The sequence below is a fragment of the Artemia franciscana genome, chromosome 18 (assembly GCF_032884065.1).
Source record: "Artemia franciscana chromosome 18, ASM3288406v1, whole genome shotgun sequence".
Lineage (NCBI taxonomy): Eukaryota > Metazoa > Arthropoda > Branchiopoda > Anostraca > Artemiidae > Artemia > Artemia franciscana.
In genome coordinates this window covers 6978768-6999111 of record NC_088880.1, presented here as the reverse complement: position 1 = coordinate 6999111, position 20344 = coordinate 6978768, and the positions used below count along the sequence as shown (strand labels likewise).

The following is a 20344-nucleotide window of genomic DNA, read 5'->3' as shown; positions in this document are numbered from 1 at the left end:
TGACACTTTGTCGCAACAGCAATAAAAAATTTGGCGTAAAGAGTGAGGCGTTGAGCTTACTTTTAGTCAAAAAATATATTTTTTTTTTTGTATTTAGTTTCTGAACGTTTTTCAACAAATGCAGGTTCAAATTTGGCTCACCGTACTTGACAAATTAAAACCAAAGTTGCAAATTAATTTTGGAAGGTTTATTCCTTATATGGAGGGTCGCCCCTTCTTCACTACCTTATTCTTTACGCTAAAGCTGTTAGCACTTTTAAAAAAGCTTCCTATTCTATTTAAAAAGCCCCCGTTTTTCAGTAAAAGCTCTTAAAAAAAATGGGACAAACAGTCAAACTTTAGCGTACAGAGCAAGGTATAAAGGAGGGGGACACCTTTCATATATGGAAGGGAAAATCCACCCCCACATGGAAATCTCTTCCGGTAGAATTTCATCCAACGTAAAGTAAACCTTACTCCGGTTAAATTCCCTCCTGACAGTTCTATCCTCACTGAGAATCCCCCTCCTTGTATAATGGCTTGTGGACGATTCAGCCTGAAAAATTCTCTATAGAATTCTTTCATTTGAATAAGACTTTAATCTCTAATCGGTTTTTTGATCATTCCAGAAATTCCCCCTTCCGTGGAAATTATTTCCCAGAAATCAAAACACGCGGAAAATAGCCCCCAGATAATTCCGCCTGAACATCTCCACATGAAAAATTGGCAGAAACCGTAATACCTCCGGGTCGGCACTGATATTTTCCAGTAATTGTAATTTGCTATTAAAATATTTTTAATATTCGATGCTACTACTGCTACTACTAAACAATTCATAGCAGCACCGAACTGCCTGAGGATATTGACAAAATTGGGCTATATATTTGCATATTTGCACATTTGGGGGGGGGGGGGTAAAGAATAGCAGGTCTGCATGCAAAATGTGTTGGGTACAATTATTCTGCATATCTGAAGTAACAATTTTTTCTGACTTTGAACTGTCCAAGTACTTTACACCCCCCCCCCGCTTATGTGCGAATATTTAACCCAAATTTATGTATTTCCCATCTATTCTGTCAGTCGCCATTGTCTTGTCTCACGCGAAGCTAAAAAAAAAATGTAACGAAGACGCCGGTTTGTTATCAAGTTTCACACAGCGTAAACTTGAATTCCTTCCCCCTACCGAAAATAAGAAAAAAGCAAAACTCAAATAAATATCTTAAATTTGGAAAGCCTTATTTCCACAAGGGGTATTTTCCGGGGGTATTTACCAGGGGGTATTTTAAATGGGAGGGCGTGTTTTCCGGAGGCATTTTCCAGGGTGTATTTTCTGTGGGGAGATGGGTGGGGGTAAATGCCTAGAGCCATGAGGAGGATATGTGAAAGTATACGTGAATATTTAGAATTTTCAAAAAGCTTCTTATTGTAATTTAACGAGCATTGTGTGTCAATTATTGTTTCTGGAGGATTGGGATGCAAATTCATACTTTAGCATAAAGAGCGAAACATTTGAGAAGGGACATCCCTCGCATACCACCACTGAAAATCTACCACCACTGAAGCATTAGGCAATAGGCTTTTTTTTAATTAAATAAAAAAAAGTTTTTTTTAACTGAAAGTAAGTAACAATACTAAAACTTTAAATGAACAGAAATTGTTCCATACATGAAAGGGGTTGTTTTCTCCTCAACGCCTCGTTCTTTAAATTATAGTTTGACTCCTTGTCATAACTCTAATTGTTAAAACAATGAAAACTTTAGCATAAAGAGCGAGATGTTGAGGAGGAGAAACAGAAAACCAGAAAACCGGACACAGAAAACTAGTTTCATTACAGATTAAATAAAAAAACCAGCTTTTTTAAATGAAAGTAAGGAGCAACATTAAAACTTAAAACTAACAGAAATTACTCCGTATATGAAAGGGGCTGTTCCCTCCTCAACGCCCCGCTCTTTGCGCTAAAGTTTGACTCTTTCTCTCAAATCTACTTTTTAAAACAATAAGAAACTTTAGTGTAAAGAGCGAGGGGTTGAAGAGGGGACAACCCCTTTCATATGTGGAATAATTTCTGTTCGTTTTAAGTTTTAATGTCACTCCTTACTTTCAGTAAAAAAAAAACTTTTATTATATTTAACTTCTTAACCTTTTACAACTGATGCAGTTGCTTGCACACCACCTTGTCCTCCCACCATGACCGATGAATTGTTTGATGCAAAACCGATTAAATTGTGCTGTGGCATTGCAATTTCTTTAAACAGAAGGTTTGTTAACACGATGTGTAGATCTCCAACTGTCCACTGCTGTACTTCAATCAGCTTCAAGAATGGGTCTTTCACAACTTTTTTCCGTCCACCACTCTGATCTTCCTTCACTTCATCGACATTAGAAACTACAACCACTAGGCTTTTTGGAATTGCTCATATTAGTACTCTCGTCGATTATTATAGAAAAACAGTTTTTTCTCATGTGGCAGCACAAGTCATCAAATGTTACTTCTTCAATTATCGAATTGATCACGTGTGTGGCCTTTGTGTGACCATACTGAGCTCATTTTGCAATTTTAGAGTCAGAAAAAGCCCCCAACAGTTTCAGTTAGCTCCTTCGTGATATTGATTGGCAAGCTATAGTGGGTTACAAATCCACTTAAAATTCAGTCTGCTTATCTGATTTTTGGCTACTCGAAAGTCTATCCTCATTTGCTTCCAGAACATCCGTATTAACTGGTCTATGGAAACTACAAAAAGAGTTGAAGAATTTTTTTTCAAATGCGTAGGATTGCTCAAATGGCACCTAATATGGAAGCTACTGCCTGACAAGTCAATGTTACACAAAATACAGCGCGGTTTTCCTGTGGGCCCTTTACTGATATAATGTTTACTCTTGGGGTAAATATTCCAGTTAGATGTCAATGTTCTCTTGTCTAGTTTATTACTTCTGGCACCCTTCTTCACTACTGAAGCCTTTCAACGGTGAGCTTCTGCAACCGATTCTTTAGCAACTGAAATTTCTTTGTCTTGGGAATTGCTGCTCAAAATATCAACAACAGCGTCTACAGTTGAGGTCTCTGGGTGACCTTTTGTTTCTCTTTCTATGTCCGGACTTACAGACTGCCTCACCTCTGAGCCTGTAGGAATGAGAGGCCTGATTCTTACTAGCACTTGCAGTTTTGGTCCGAGGTACATGTCTCCTAACAGACTTGAAAAAGTCGTTAACAGACGGTTGTTCTTTGCTCATCTAAAACAAAAATGAAAAGAATATTTCACAATTACTTATTTGTAGCATACTGTTTAGGTTCAGTCAGAAATTAAGCCAAACAGGCTGACTTCTGTCAAACTTTAGTAAGAAAAATGAAGATACCACCTTGAGCCTTAAAAGCACTGTAAAATTAATAACAAATAACTAATGTAATTGACTGAATAACTAATGTAAAAATTGCCAACGTTACTTTCAAACTTTGGAGGATTTGATACTTATGTATTATTCAGAACACACTCAATAAGTGAAGTTAGGTTCTTTCGTAAAACAAACTACAGTGCAGGTACATTTCATGGGAAGATCCGGTTTCACAGGCACAAAGACAAAACTGAAAGACAAAAGGTTAGGTTAGGTTATGGTAGGTTAGAATTCTAGGTTTTAATTTTACAATTTTCCTAATAAAGTAGTATATTTTCATCATATTTTCTTTTATTTCATTAGCTTTATCAAAAGCTTGGGCTATGTATTTGCACATTATGGGGGAGGTTGCATTATATCAAATACCTGACTTAACCTAACCTAACCACCTCAATATATAAAACATTAATGTACCTGCATCGTAGTTTGTTTTACGAAAGAACTTAACTTGACTCGAGTGTGTTCTGAATAATGCACAAGTACCGAGGATTTAATTAGCAAAAATTTAAATAGATAGGGATGGAGGAAGAGCGTACGTAGCTGTGTTAGCCTTAGGTGGTTTGGTGCTGTGGAGAGCTGTTATTAGTAGGCTAAATGTAATTGAGTCCTGGAACACATTCTAGACAAAAGAATGAACCATCTTATAGAGGCATCTATCAAATTATAAAATAGATGGCAAAACAATATTGAGTACTATTTAGGATTGATGGCTCTTGGCAATCTACAATTATACTTTAAAAGTCAAATCAGTTTCAAAAGATCTTCGCTCAAGTGGAGAACATGTCGTAACTACAAAAGACAAAGGATTATATCAGAATTTTGATTAATTAACAGGTAAGGTAGTTCCTTTTCATTAACTAACGCAGGGGATTTAATCCTGCAGAGCGCATGCGCCAATGAGAAAATTGACGTTTTTTTCTCTTGAGTCGTTTCGGTATAATCCAAAACGATTTTAAGGTTGTAATTAAAGTAAGGCTAGTTTTTATCTAAGGATAGCTCTCTTCACTCTCTCCCAATTGCAAAATGTAGTAGCCCTCCTGTCAGTACTGGCGTCGTTTGGGGGGCAATTGTCACTCAGTAATTGGGATAAAAAAATATTATTTAGCACACGCCTCTTGACTCTTTGGATGTGGACCCCTCTTGGCTCTCCCCATAAAAATGTTAGAGCTATCCATACCACCCTGCATGTCTGTATGTAAATGCTGGTAAATTTATTCTTTTTCGATTAATTAGCTGGCCAAAAGATAAACTTACAGTTTGTTGCAGTTTTACCACGCTCTTTCCAAATATTAATCGCTATCATCGAATTTCCAAGCCATCCCCCCTCCAGAGGACTGAGTATAGCTATAGGCTATATGCAAAAGTTGGTGATTTTGAAGGTTTGTATTAGTCATTTTTCTGTGCCTATTTCTCATCTCAATTGGTTCATGATATCAATTAAGCAAAGTTTTGTAGGCACATCTCTTAATTTCTTTTTATAAGTTTGAAAAATTCAGTTTGAAACCACTGAAGCATCTTTCAAAATAGGCTAATAGACCATGTTGACTATAAAAAAAGCGCAAAAAAAATACCTATCTAGGTAGCCTACTTGTATGATACGCCCCCTACCTAATATTCTTCCAATATTATTAGCAGTAAGCATTATTGCTTACCGTTTGATGTATTAATAAATTAAATAAAAAACATTTTTTTTATATTGAAAGTAAGGAGCGACATTAAACTTTAAACGAATAGAAATTACTCCGTATATGAAAGGGGCTTTCCCTCCTCAACGCCCCGCTCTTTACGCTAAAGTTTGACTCTATCTCAACTCTACTTTTTAAAACATTAAAAAACTTTAAGAGTAAAGAGCAGGGTGTTGAGGAGGGAACAGCCCCTTTTATATACGAATAATTTCTGTTCGTTTTAAGTTTTAATGGTCGGTCATCAGTCATCGGGTCAAACCCAAGCATTGTCAGGTTATTTGGGTGTTTTTTTTCTTTTTATGTTGTTGTTTTTTTTGTTGAGCTTCAAATTCTTCATATCTTGGCATTTTTTCTGTGTAATTATGTTGGCAACTGTTCCTTCGGTGCATTTTTGCTTTATTGACTGCACCATCTTGCACCGGACACCCGCTAACACTCCTATGAACTATTCTTTATAGTTTCACAAACTGTTGTGTCTCCTCTGCGTCTGGAATTACGCCCATGCCTCCCTACCTTTAAAGCAGTCATAAGTTCTATGGGCCATGGGGGATGTGGTGATTCCGGTAAATTTGATGGTAGGACCTTTACTGAAAAAATGTGACATACCCCAGCGAAGCCTTGAAAATAATCTGATGGTTGGCTGGAAGATACACTGGTAAACTGCAAAGCTAAACACCTGGAATGGATTGCATTTCACTGATGATACAGCTAGATGCATAACCTTATTTAACCGATTATAGTCTGCAGAAATGTTTTCGACCCACTCTCAGTCATCGCCTACTGGCATCTATTAATACGTACTTTAGTTCACTCTTTACTAGGTTAAAGCTACCATGAAAAAGTTTTCCCCAATCTTGGCCTACTCCTCCAATCTTCAATGATATTGTACCCTGTTTCAATCCTTGTAGGCTCACCCACGAGAGTTTTTAAGGGGTCGGGGAGAAATCAAATTATGTGAAAAGCGTGGAATATTGTATGACATCCTACAGGCCTATATAAAAAATTGTATTAATGCTTAGATTTTATGAGACCCCCCCCCTACTGAAATGCATACTGGAACCCGGGCCTCGACTACTAGATCAGACAATGGCTGGAGGTTTTCTCATCAGTTAAGCGCGAGAAATCGTACATGGTAGACCTGTGACAAGTAGTGTATAATCCCTTGGCAGTGATATTAAGGCAAAACAACTAAAAATCAATTTGTTTTTGAAAAAAGATAAATGGTTGTCGTTCTATTGTTTCTGGATTGTATTTATTGAAGTCATGAAAGGTATGCATTGTCCTAAAACAGGACGATGAAAAAAACGTGATTCAGCACAAATATATATTTTTACTAAAATTGTCGTAGATAAACTTTAGATTAGTTGCAAAAATAAAATATACTTCATTTTTTAAAATGACTAAATTACGTAATTGAACTTAACAAATTCAAAAAGACTTATTTTAGGAAGTTTTCAAAATGAAACTCCGGCCTCTCCGGGATTTAAGTACGTGTATTTATTTATCGACTTTCTTAACCTTAGATTATTATCTTCTTAGCTGATTTGATAAATACTTATTTATCTAATTTATAATATACTCTTGTTGGGCTTCAAGATTAGCGGAGGCCGTAACCTGACACGTATATGATAGATTAAACTCTTCTGATCAGGGGCGTACGCAGGGGAATGGGGCCTCAGAGCGGTGAATTGTGCTGTGAATTGCGAGAGAGAAGAAATGAAGAAAGGAAGTCAAAAGGGCGTATCAGCATTATTTTCGAACAGTTTAGGGCATTAAGTTCACTAGAGATAATGGATATATTTCCGGAGATAATGGAATAGCTTTTAAAGCGCCGTTTCCCACTGTTTTCTCTTTTTGGTTCTTTTCTCTTTTTTTTAGCTTTTTTCTTTTTCATTTTTTCTTTTCTTTTTGATATGATTTAGTTCCCATCCTTTTCCTAGAATAGCTGTTGAATAATTAATCTTAAAAAGTATTTTAATTTAAGCTAATTTTTGTCGTTAATTTTGCATCTTTTATTGTAGATAGCCATTGAACACAATGGTTTCTAAACCGACGCTTTTACTGTTTTTGACATTATTTTTGGCGGCACCAATTTATTGTGAAGTTGAACATGATTATTTACCAGGCCACCCTCCAGACCATCTTTTAAGAACTGCTGACTTGCCAAGTGACCATTTTTTGGGTGGTGATCTAGATAATAAGCCACATTCATCAGAGGAAGGACATGAAAGTGGCCATCATGGTTTTGAGATTGCTCATGTGGATTTTACAAGGGTCGAAGGACCTTTTGTTATTTCTTTATGGATATTTTGTGCTAGCCTTGCTAAAATTGGTAAGTTTTTTGTTTTGTTTTATAAAGCAATCTTAATTTGTATAAATTATTCTATTGTATTAATTTTATATATATATATTTAACATTATATTTGTTATGTACACATTTTTATTATTTTATATAAGTTTTACTATATGTATAATATATATATATATATATATATATATATATATATATATATATATATATATATATATATATATATATATATATATATATATATATATATATATATATATATATATATATATTATAAGTTATTTCATATAAATCATTATTAATTATCATTTATTATAAAATACAATTATTTTACCATTTCGTTGCAGAAAGTTGACTTTGTTTGATCTGAGTAAAACTGGTTTTTTTTCGCATTCGGTTATAATTAGCTTATTCTTTCGTGGATTAAACTAGCGATGCAGATGTATTCTTATGAAATATTTAATATATAGAGGTGGTTAGGTTATATATTTAATATAATGCGTTCTGGGCGGCCTGCTTTCCATAATTGTTTGTTGTAGTTTCCATAATTTTTTTTTTTTAAGTATTATAGGCTACTTTCATCATGAGTTGGTATATTTTATTATGATTAACCCAAATTATCTTCTTGATTGTGTTCGGGATAGTACACAAGTGCTGGCGTCGGTACCCACCTCCTCCCCGAAGTCCTATTTTTGGAATATCTGGGCACCTTTTCAAATTGTCCAGTCACCTTCCGAAAAAATTCCTGAACGTGTGTGGGGCCGATAATGAATAATTTGAATATGAAATAACCTAAAATTCGGTTAAATTTAGGATTTTGAGGGGGCCAGGCCTTTCTGTCTACGTCCCTGGTAAGCTAATCTATCGCCTTTACTTGCTTTGTCCCCTCTTAGCACTCACGCATGCCTCCAAGTACGCATCACTGATTCTGGTTGCACAAGAGAATAGCTTCTTAATGACCCGTAACATCCAACTGTATTAAAACTAGTACAAAAATCATAGACTCTTTTTAATCAGTTTCCGAACTTAGATTTACGAGCTTCTTTTTGTCTACATCAGAGCTATTTGGCAGCCAAGTTCTTTTATCTAGGCGTGTCGTTGTATAGTAAAATGTCTCAAAGACACTTTTCGACTCGTGATTATAGAAGAAGGTCAAAATGAGGTGAATCGAAGTAGGCTGTGACGATTTGTATATCGGATTGAATCCGTTCGTCCCCCGAGAGCAAATTAAATAAAAGAAACAAGTATTTTCAACTGAAAGTAAGGAGCGACATTAAAACTTAAAACGAAGAGAAATTATACATATGAAAGAGGCTGTCCCCTCCTCTAAATCCCGCTCTTTGCGCTAAAGTTTGACTCTTTGTCACAGTTCTACTAGTTTAAACAGTAAAAAACTGTAGCGTAAAGAGCGGGATGTTAAGGAGGGAACAGCCCCCTTTATATACGGAATAATTTCTGTTCGTTTCAAGTTTTAATGTCGCTTCTTACTTTCAGTTGAAAAGACGTGTTTCTTATATTTCTGAACGTTGTTTAATTAATGTATGTTTTGGTTTCGGCTCACCGCACATGAATCATTAGAACGAAATTTGCATATCAATTTTTTTTTTTGGCTAAATGCCTTTCTCATAGTTTTGATCAATGAATAAATTTATGTTAATACTTTTGTTACGTCTAGGTCGGGGTTTTCTCTTGTTTTCAGAGGGGCTAAGTTATGGAATTCGTTAAATGAGAATATTAAAAGTAGTCGTTTAAAGAAAAGGCTGTTAAAGAATGGATTTTTTTCTAAATATGCTTTAAAATTTAAGTTAATAGTATATATAGTTGATAGATGAAAAAGGTATTAAATCGTTAGATTTAGTGTTTTCTTTTGAATGATGTGCGTTAAGGAAGGAATTGAATGTTGAGTGTTCATTTAGTGGTTGCAGGGTACATGGTGTGTAGTGTTTTGTTTCTTAAGCCCGTTCTGAGGTTAATGTTATTTTTTCTTTTGTGGATTTGTTTGGTTATCCCCCCTCCATATCATGCTCTTGCATTTGGAGGGGATGAGTTTAATGTTAAGTTTTTGTTAATAATTGATATTAAATTAAATAAATGCACCCTAATATTTCTCAGTTCTCCTTCACCTTTAAGTCCAAGTTCCTTGGTTTGGAATTTTCTTTGTTTTTTTTTCTTCAAGTCGTTAAAGCCCTTGTTGGTTTTTGTCCAGGTAACTTGGGTACTTGTCTGTTATAGCCCCTATGTCAAGTTCTTCATCTAAGTAGAACCTGTTTTTTGACTAATCCTAATGAATTATCACAAAATAATGATGAAAATATAATACCTTAGAAACAAACTTGGACTGTATATTTGCCCATTAGGGGGGCGGTAAAATATAGCGGGTCTGCATGCAAAATGTGTCAGGCACAATTATTCTGCGCATTACGAAGTAAGAATTGTTTCCTAACTTCACGCTCTGCAAATACTTTACTAAAACCCCCCACCCCTAATGTGCAAATATAAAGCCCAAATTGTATATTTCCCATCTATTCTGTCACTTCTCTTTGTGTAGTCTCACACTAAACAACAAAGAGAGATAAAACTCTACAAAAAAAAAAAAAAAACTTCAAACGAGACGACGGCCAGTAGAGAGGAAAGACTAAAACAACGCGGATATTTCGCCTGTATCCAAACAAGGCGTCCTCAGCACAAGATAAAAAGAAAACTAAACTAAAAACAAATAAAACCACAACCAATAATAATAAATACAATTGTCGTTACTGATCCTCGTAGGGAAAAGAAGCTATTCGAGTTACTTCAATGTTACTTCAGTTGCTTTGTGCTCTCATTGAAGTAACTCGAATAGCTTCTTTTCCCTACATGGATAAGTAGCGACAATTGTATTTATTATTATTGGTGGTGGTTGTATTTGTTGAACTTTCATTAGTCTCACACTAAGCTGAAAGAAACTAATGAAGAAACCGGTTCTACAGTGCATCAATGGACGAAGAACTTAACATAGGCGCTATAACAGATAAGTGCCGTAAGTTATCGATATTATTATTATATTGTAATTTTTTTTTAGGATTCCACATGGCACCGAAGCTCTCAAACGTATTTCCGGAATCGTGTCTATTAATTGTGGTCGGAGTGGCAATTGGCCTTCTATTATTCCACACGAGTTCAGTGAGTGTCAGTCCCCTGACACCAACAGTGTTCTTCATTTACATGCTGCCACCAATTATTTTGGATGCGGGATATTTCATGCCAAATAGATTGTTTTTTGATAATCTTGGCACTATTCTTCTTTTTGCTGTTATTGGCACAATTTGGAATGTAGTTACTATTGGTAAGTCTTAAAATTTGGCAATCCTGTCCCACATTTTATGGGTCGGTTTTAGCTGATTTAGCTTGATTTCTATTTTTGATTTCGATTGTTTTTTTATAATCTTGGCACTATTCTTCTTTTTGCTGTTATTGGCACAATTTGGAATGTAGTTACTATTGGTAAGTCTTAAAATTTGGCCATCCTGTCCCACATTTTATGGGTTGATTTTAGCTGATTTAGCTTGATTTCTATTTTTGTTTTCGATTGTTTTTGGATAATCTTGGCACTATTCTTCTTTTTGCTGTTATTGGCACAATTTGGAATGTAGTTACTATTGGTAAGTCTTAAAATTTGGCAATCCTGTCCCACATTTTATGGGTCGGTTTTAGCTGATTTAGCTTGATTTCTATTTTGGTGACTCTCTTACCAAAGAGATGAATTGAGGCTGTTTTTCTGTAGTTTTGTGTTAAAACAAATGAACCTTTTTTCATTTATTTACGTCTGCGATTCATTTTGGAAAAAATAGAAACTATTTTCAACTTCACCCTTCTTTAGGCTGTCTGGCTATGACAAAAAAGTTTTAACCTACAATTTCGGTCACCGTTTTTCAATTTTTTCAGAGGGGGGGGGGCAAGTGAAACAGCGTTTCTGGCCTTTTTTCTGCTTTCTATCGGTTATAAATACCAGGCCCTGTTCGGCATGAAAAAGAAAATAGTTAAAAAACATAGATAAATCCCAATAGGCTAGCTGATTCCAGGCATTTTAATAAGAGAACACTTCGAGGGCCCTGCCAAAAGACATGTATGTCTCTCCTAGACTGTCGGCTGTCGGGCTATGGACCGACAAGTTTTGACGTACGACTTTGGTTACCATTTTTCAAGTTTTGCTGGGGGGGGGGGGTACAACTGAAACAATGTTTTTAGCATACTTTTTCTGTTTCCTTTTGATTGTAAACACCCTATTTGGTATTAAAAAAAAGTTAGAAAACATAGAAAAATCACAATAGGCGGACTAATTCCAGATTTTTTAATAAGAGAGGACTGGGATAGTCAGGTCCAAGGATCTGTAAATTTCCCCTAGGCTGTCGGCTGTCGGGCTATGACAAAAAAGTTTCAACGTAAAATTTTGGTCACCGTTTTTTTAATTTTTACAGGGTGGGGCAACTGAAACAAGGTTTTAGCATATTTTTCCTGCTCTCTTTCAATTGTAAACGCCAGGCCTTATTTGGCATAAAAAGAAAACAGTTCTGAAACATAGATAAATCCCAATAGGCTAGCTGATCCCAGGTATTTTGATAAAAGAACAATTGGATGGCCTGGCCCAAGGACCTGCAAATCTCCCCTATTCTAGTCAAGACGGACGACATTGTCGTCATTACTAGATAAACCAAGTGCTTTATATGTATGACCTTATTATATTATAATAATTAATTATATAATTATATTATATTAATATTATAATTATATTATATAAGGTCATATATTATATGACCTTGTATGTCAATATGTTTGACAAGCGAAAGCTTTCCGTTTTGCGGTAATAAATAAATAAACAAATGATAGCTAATGCCACAACAACAAGCTGCTTATTGATAGTATTCTAACGTAAGTCTTTCCTAGAAACAACATAACATCTTAATGCACTACTTCCATAAAATGGTTAAAATGAAGCAAACTCACTTCCATACGGCTGGGGCTTGGACCCAGCTTTATTGCTTTTTTTAGTTTCACTAAAAGAGAAAAAGGTCAGTGACGTAATTCTCCAAATCCTGGGGGAGGGGAGGGGTAAAGTTGGAGCCAATTTTCCCAATTCAAGTGAAAGTGGTATTGAAAACTGAAAAAATGAGCGATATAGTACCGTAAAAGTATACCATAAGATACAATAAAGGTACCATACCACAAAGGTACCATAAAGATATAGTGAAGACAACTGACCCGTTTCTGTGGATGTTTGAATTAAGCAGGCTTATCTTGATTTTGACAAGATCTTTGAAGAAACAAAATTTCAGCTGGGGGGCCAACTAGGGTCGGAACGGGGGGAATTTGTGTGGGAGGGGCAGTTGCTCCCCTACCCTATGACAAATTAGGCCCCTGAGAGAAAGGCTGCTTTCCGTTAACTTCGTTATAAAAATTATGCTTTGATTTCTTTGGCTAGCGTTTGTGGTGTATTTTTATGAACCAATTAAATTTTGTGAACCTAACCTTTCAGCACTTGATTGGTTCTTCTGTTTCTACGTAAAATTTTAGCCTATTAAGGAAATGGAAAAGTCAATTACAAGGGATTGTTTTTTTTCTCTGAAATTTTAAATCAGTAAAGGACATTAAAGGTTAACATCTGTGACGCATTTTTGTGACGTATTCGACACGTTAAAAATCATTTTGTGTCCCTAAGCATCAGTTAAGCGTCTCAAAGACAAAGTGCTCGATAACAACTTTTTCCAGCTCCTAACGGAACCTACAAAGATGCCAAATTACTCAAATGTTATTTCATTAAATTTTGATAAAAATTGATGGGGGATCTTAAATGTGTCAATTTTTAGAAAAATTTGCCTGAGGCTATGTTGGTTCTCCTGTATTTCCCTGTGGAAATTTAAACAAATTTAAAAAAAAAAAGGTTTTGGAGTTACAAGGCTTTATATAGTTATTCCCTCTGTGATTTCACGATCGTTCATCTGTTTAAAATTACGGGCTAGACTTCGCTATGCTCTTTTTGCTAGGTTACCCATAAAAGGGCAACTATTATTACAACTAATCTGAAGCGCTATTTCATTGCATGTCATTTCTTTGTACTTAATTAATTCCTTGGCCACACCGCCTTGTAGTTTATATTAAAATGAAATGAAAATATTGAAAACGGATAAAATTGTTAACAAGAAAGTGAACCTAAGTAAAACAGTTCAAAATAAGGATGATACCTTTTTATTGACAGTGAAATATAAAATTATTTAACTGGATATTTCGAACCCATATACAGTGTTCATCATCATCAGTAAAACTGCTGATGATGAACAAACAAACTTGTTTTACTCTGATGATGACCACTGTATATGTGTTCGAAATATCCAGTTAAATAATTTTATATTTCACTGTCAATAAAAAAAAAGGTATCATCCCTTTTTTGAACTGTTTTACTTTCGTCATGGAAAGGCAGTGTGGTCTTCGAAGTTATCTAAGAAAGTGAACCTTAAAAAAAATATATATACAAATAAAAATGAAAGCTCTAACATTTCGGTTTCACATTCAGAAGCGTTCATCAACACAAACGCTCGTTTTTCGTTTCGTTTTTGTAATTATTATAATTATTTTGTATGGCATTTGTTTTTCTTCTCATCCTTTTGTGTATGTGAAAATTTTTTTCAGCTACTTTTTTTTCCTTTTTTTGAAAAGGCTTTCGGATATGAAGCTAAAATACTTGGACTTCCAATATTATTTGTAAAAATAAAAAAAAAAACTTTCCGTTGTCTTTATCTTTATTATATTTCATTATCATTCATTATCTTTCATTTCATTATTATTCATTATCTTTCATTTCATTATCATTCATTATCATTATTCATTATCATCTTTATTCATTTTCATTATCATTATTTTATTATCATTATCTTTCAATGTTCTCTGCCATAAAAAAATTCCACTCATTTTCAGCAGTTTCATTTTCTTTTTATTCCTTGTGCTAAGGAAAATTTAAAAAATAGTATTTGTTGAAAAAAAAGTAAAAATGCTTGCCTCTAAGATTTTATTACTGTTTTTAGTCGTCTAAAAAGGGGAAAAGAGATTCGTCTTAGGCTCAGGTATTTTGCGAAATTTTTTATTATTTTAGTTCTTTATGTTAGTTGAATTAATTAAAATTTTAGTTCAATTTAGTTAAAAACTAAATTATTTTAGTTCTTTGAAATTAATTTATGTTGAACAAAACCTTAAACGATATGGGTCTTATCATAAATACATAATAAAAAAACAAGTTTTTTCAACTCAAAGTAAGGAGCAATACTAAAACTTAAAACGAACAGAAATTATTACGTATTCGATGGGGAATTATCCCCTCCTCAACATCTCGCTCTTCACGCTAAAATTTTTTTGGTATTAAAAAAAAGTTACTTATTGTTCTAATTAAACAACCTGTAAAGAGTGAAGTGTTGAGGAGGGGTCAACCCCTCTAGAATACGTAATAATTTTTGTTCGTTTCAAGTTTTAATATTGCTCCGTACTTTCACTTGAAAAAACTTGTTTTGTTTTTTCATTTGATTCTGATTGTTTTTAAACAACGCCAGGAAATCTGGCTCCACCTTCATGTAAAAGTCTCGCTGAAGTAGTGTCTCCTGGATCAATCTTCTTTTATACATCTTTTTTTTTCGTAAAATTTAAAAAAAAATTCTTAAAAAAAAAGAAAGGAATGACTCGATACGATACTTTATTAATAAACACAGTTATAACTCTTTACTTTACACATCTAATGCACTGATGGAAAAACATACGTTTTTGTTGGCGTGCAGTAGTAAACACACCTTTCTAAACTTGAACACACCTGAATTACACCATCAGATTCAGCGTATCATAGAACCCTTTTGTAGAAGTTTCAAGCTCCTATCTGTAAAAATGCGGAATTTCGCATTTATTGCCAAAAGACAGATCACGGATGCACGTTTTTTTTTTTTTTTTTTTTTTTTTTTCCAGGGGTGATCGTATCGACTCAGTGGTCATAGAATGTCGCGAGATGGCTCATTCTAACGGAAATTAAAAGTTAGAGTGCCCTTTTTAATTGACGAAAAAATTGGAGGGCACCTAGGCCCCCTCCCACGCTCATTTTTCCCCAAAGTCGCCAGATCAAAATTCTGAAATAGCCATTTTATTCACCATAGTCGACAAACCAAATAACTATGTCTTTGTGGACGATTTACTCCCCCACAGTCCCCGTGGAAGGGGCTGCAAGTTACAAACTTTGACCTGTGTTTACATATAATAATGGCTATTCGGAAGTGTACAGACGTTTTTAGGGGAATTTTGTGGTTTGGGGAGGGGAAGTTGATGGGGGGGTTACATGGGAGGATCTTTCCATGGAGGAATTTGTCATTGGGGAAGAGAATTTCAATGAAGTGAGTGCTGGATTCTCTAGCATTATTTAAAAGAAAACAATGAAAAAATAATTATGATTTATTAAATGCGTAATAAATTATTACGCATATGAGGGGTTTTCCTCCTCGTAACACCACGCTCTTTACGCTGAAGTATTTTTAGTAATTTCAACTATTTATTCTGCGGCCTTTCTGATTCAGGGGTCATTCTTAAGGAATTGGGACAAAATTTAAGCTTTAGTGTAAAGAAGGAGGTATTGACGAGGGAGGCGAACCCCTCATATACGCAATAAAAACATACGAATATGAAGTTCGTTAGTTAATTCGTATTCATTAAATTAGTTAATTCGTAAATTACGTATATTTTTTACTAATAAAAACGTTCGCAAGAAATTAAAAGTTTTAAGTTGCCTTTATAAGCAATCAACAAATTGGAGGGCAACTGGGCCTACTCCCTCGCTCCTTTTTTTCACAAAATCTTCCGGTTAAAACTATGAGAAAGCCATTTAGCCAAAAACAATAATAATATGCAAATTTCGTTTTAATTATTTATGTGCGGAGAGTCAAGATCAAAACATGCATTAATTCAAAAACGTTCAGAAATTAAATTTAAAAAACAAGTTGTTTCAACTAAAAGTAAGGAGCAACATTAAAGCTTAAAATGAACAGAAATTACTCCTTATATGAAAAGGGCTTTTCTTCCTCAACGCCCCGCTCTTTACGCTAAAGATTTTTACTATTTTAAAAAGTAGAGTTAAGAAAAGGTGTCAAACTTTAGCGTAAAGAGCGGCGTTGAGGAGGAAAAGCCCTTTTCATATACGGAGTAATTTCTGTTAGTTTTCAGTTTTAATGTCGCTCCTTACTTTTAGTTAAAAAAAAACTTCTTTTTTTATTTAATAGTATCTAGAGGGCATGCTCTTTCATAAATAGGCCATATGGCTGACGTAAAGCTATCTAATGCTCTAATGCTCTTATAGGCTATGTGAAATATTTTATTGGCTAGAAAGTAAATAGCCTATTGAATTTGAGGCAAATTACTTAAACTGGTGTTATATTTTCAAATGCGTAGGTTAATGAATATTCGTTGAATAATATGTCATGAAAATTTGTTTTACTGTATAGGCCTATTTGCTTTTCGGAATAAATAATGACAAAGACCACACTGCCTTTCCATCACAAACTCCAAAAACAAGAAGAATAACAGGGAACTTTTTTAAGACAGTGGGAAACAAATTAGAATGAATATTTCGGCCCTATGTCCAAGGGCCGTCCTCAGCAATACAAATTAGAAAAAACAACTTACGAGAGGATAAAATCAATAAAACTAAAATGAACAGTTTTTCAAAACAGTCTTAGCATCCTTAGCTCAGCGAAGTTCACCCACGACTGAAAAATAAATTGTTATGAAACGAGGCAATTCAATGAAATGAAAGAAAATGATTTAAAAACAGGTTTTTAATGCCATCCTAGCTTTTTTCGCTGCTGCGAAAAAAGCAGCGAAAAATTTGAGAAATAAGGGATGGGGAAGGAGGCCTAGTTGCCATGCAATTTTTCGGTTACATAAAAAGGCAACTATTAATTTTAATTTTTAACGAATTTTTTTATTAGCAAAAAATATACGTAACTTTAGAATTAACTTACGTAACAAACTTTTATATTCTTTAATTTTTATTATGTATATGAGGGGGTTTGTACCCTCGTTAATACCTCGTTCTTTACACTAAATCGTAAGTTTTGTCCCAATTCTTTAAGAATGACCCCTGAATCAGAAAGGCCGTAGAATAAATAGTTGAAATTACTAAAAATATTATAGCATAAAGAGCGAGGTATTTATCTCCTCCTAAATACCTCGCCCTTTATGCTAAAGTATTTTTAAAGCCCCCCATATGTGTAATAATCTCTGTTCGTTTTAAGTTTCAATGCTACTCTTTTCTTTCAATTGAAAAAAACTTTTCCATGTTTATTTTTTCATTGTTTTTTTATAGTAATTTTAGAAAATCCTGCGCCCTTTTCATTGAATTTCTGTTTCCCCATGAAATATTTCTCCAAGGAAAGATCCTCCCACATAGCCCCCTCCCCTCAACCCCACCCCCAAAACCAAAAAAAAATCCCCTGGAAACGACTGTACACTTCCCAATAACCATTATTATATGTAAACACTGGTCGAAGTTTGCAACTTGCAGCCCCTCCCCCAGGGACTGTGGGGGAGTAAGTCATTCCCAAAGACATAGTTATTAAGGTTTTTGACTATGCGGAACAAAACGGCTATCTCAAAATTTTGATCTGTCGACTTTGGAGAAAAAATGAGCGTGGGAGGGGGCCTAGGTGCCCTCCAATTTTTTCGGTCATTTAAAAAGGGCACTAGAACTTTTCATTTCCGTTAGAATTAGCCCTCTTGCGACATTCTAGGACCACTTGGTCGATACGATGACCCATGGGAAAAAACAAGAGCTAAGAGCTCATATGGCACTTGTGACGAGGCGAGAAGAGCTAAGAGCCAAGAGATCATATGGTATGAGCTCTAACAAAATTCTATGAATCAATAGATTGATTTAAAAAGGAAAATAAGAGGCTTAATGCCGGTCAGGATTTAAAATAAGAGCTCTGAGTCACGATGTCCTTCTAAATATCCAAATTCATTAAGATCCGATCACCCACTCGTAAGTTATAAATACCTAATTTTTTCTAAGTTTTCCTCTCCCTTTAGCCCCCCAGATGGTCGAACTTGGGAAACGACTTTATCAAGTCAAATTGTGTAGCTCCCTGACACGCCTATCAATTTTCATCGTCCTAGCACGTCCAGAAGCACCAAACTCGACGAGGCGAGAAGAGCTAAGAGCCAAGAGATCATATGGTATGAGCTCTAACAAAATTCTATGAATCAATAGATTGATTTAAAAAGGAAAATAAGAGGCTTAATGCCGGTCAGGATTTAAAATAAGAGCTCTGAGTCACGATGTCCTTCTAAATATCCAAATTCATTAAGATCCGATCACCCACTCGTAAGTTATAAATACCTAATTTTTTCTAAGTTTTCCTCTCCCTTTAGCCCCCCAGATGGTCGAACTTGGGAAAACGACTTTATCAAGTCAAATTTTGTAGCTCCCTGACACGCCTATCAATTTTCATCGTCCTAGCACGTCCAGAAGCACCAAACTCGACGAGGCGAGAAGAGCTAAGAGCCAAGAGATCATATGGTATGAGCTCTAACAAAATTCTATGAATCAATAGATTGATTTAAAAAGGAAAATAAGAGGCTTAATGCCGGTCAGGATTTAAAATAAGAGCTCTGAGTCACGATGTCCTTCTAAATATCCAAATTCATTAAGATCCGATCACCCACTCGTAAGTTATAAATACCTAATTTTTTCTAAGTTTTCCTCTCCCTTTAGCCCCCCAGATGGTCGAACTTGGGAAAACGACTTTATCAAGTCAAATTTTGTAGCTCCCTGACACGCCTATCAATTTTCATCGTCCTAGCACGTCCAGAAGCACCAAACTCGCCAGATCACTGAACCCCTCCCCCCAACTCCCTCAAAGAGAGCGAATCTAGTACGATTCTGTCAATCATGTACCAAGGACATTTGTTTATTCTATCCACCAAGCTTCATCCCCATTCCTATACTCCAAGTGTTTTTCTAAGATTTCCCCCTCCAACTCCCCCCAATGTCAAACGATCTGGTCGGGATTTGAAATAAGAGCTCTGAGACATGAATTCTTTCTAAAAATGCAAATTTCATTAAGATCAGATCATCTATTCGTAAGATAAAAATACCCCAATTTTCACATTTTCCAAGAATTCCGGTTTCCCCCTCCAACTCCCCCCAACGTAACAGGATCTGGTCGGAATTTAAAATAAGAACTTTAAAGCACAAGATCCTTCTAAATATCAAATTTCATTAAGATCTGGTCACCCTTTCGTAAGTTACAAATACCTCAATTTTCAAAATTACCCCCCCTCCAATTCCACCAAAGAGAGCAGATCTGGTCCAGTTATGTCAGTCACGTATCTTAGACAGGTTTTTATTCTTCCCATCCAGTTTCATCCTGATCTCACCGTTTTGAATATTTTCTAAGATTTCCGGCTCCCCCCCCAACTGCCCCCCCCCAAATTACGCTTGATCCGGTTGAGATATAAAATAAGAAATCTGAGTTACGAGGTCTTTCAAAGGACCTGCAGTCCTTTGAGTCTGCAAGGCTATCGAAATATTCAACACCCGACTTTAGAATAATATCAAAAATGAGTACCTTGCCCTTTTGAATTATCGATACCGTTCTTTATAGGTAGGAATTTTTTCATACATTTCAGTTACAATTTTATCCTTATCTTTTGACATAGATTCTTTGAATGACCTGCTCATCAGATTCATGGAAAACGTTTTAAATACGTATTTAAATTGCGCATTTGAAAAGGCGGCCTTTGAAACAGGTGAGCAATAACTGGGGTCCGCGTTGCCTGTGCCCAAAGGACATGAGAACTAATTAAAAGTCAATAGCTAAGTTCATGAATGTAAAATCATCATTGATGACTGTCATAGTGTAAAAATATTTTCCCTTGACTGTGCTGACTGCATAGATGACTGGAACAGTTACATCTGCAGGAC

The 20344-nt window shown here is 35.2% G+C and overlaps 1 protein-coding gene across 3 annotated transcripts in view; it reads left to right on the top strand.

Annotated features, from left to right (window-relative positions):
* Positions 1–4070: 4070 nt before the first annotated feature.
* The window catches only part of LOC136038549 (probable Na(+)/H(+) antiporter nhx-9), a 142737-nt gene continuing 126463 nt past the window's right edge, over positions 4071–20344 (top strand). For 2 of the 3 annotated variants that reach the window (XM_065721713.1, XM_065721712.1), the window contains exons 1-3: positions 4071–4203; positions 7076–7386; positions 10427–10690. In XM_065721713.1, coding sequence (XP_065577785.1) covers positions 7092–7386; positions 10427–10690 — 559 coding nt within the window. In that variant the 5' untranslated portion in view covers positions 4071–4203; positions 7076–7091. Of the gene's footprint in view, positions 4204–7075; positions 7387–10426; positions 10691–10937; positions 11007–20344 lie in introns of those variants that run through there. The other variant, XM_065721714.1, reaches the window with a different exon arrangement.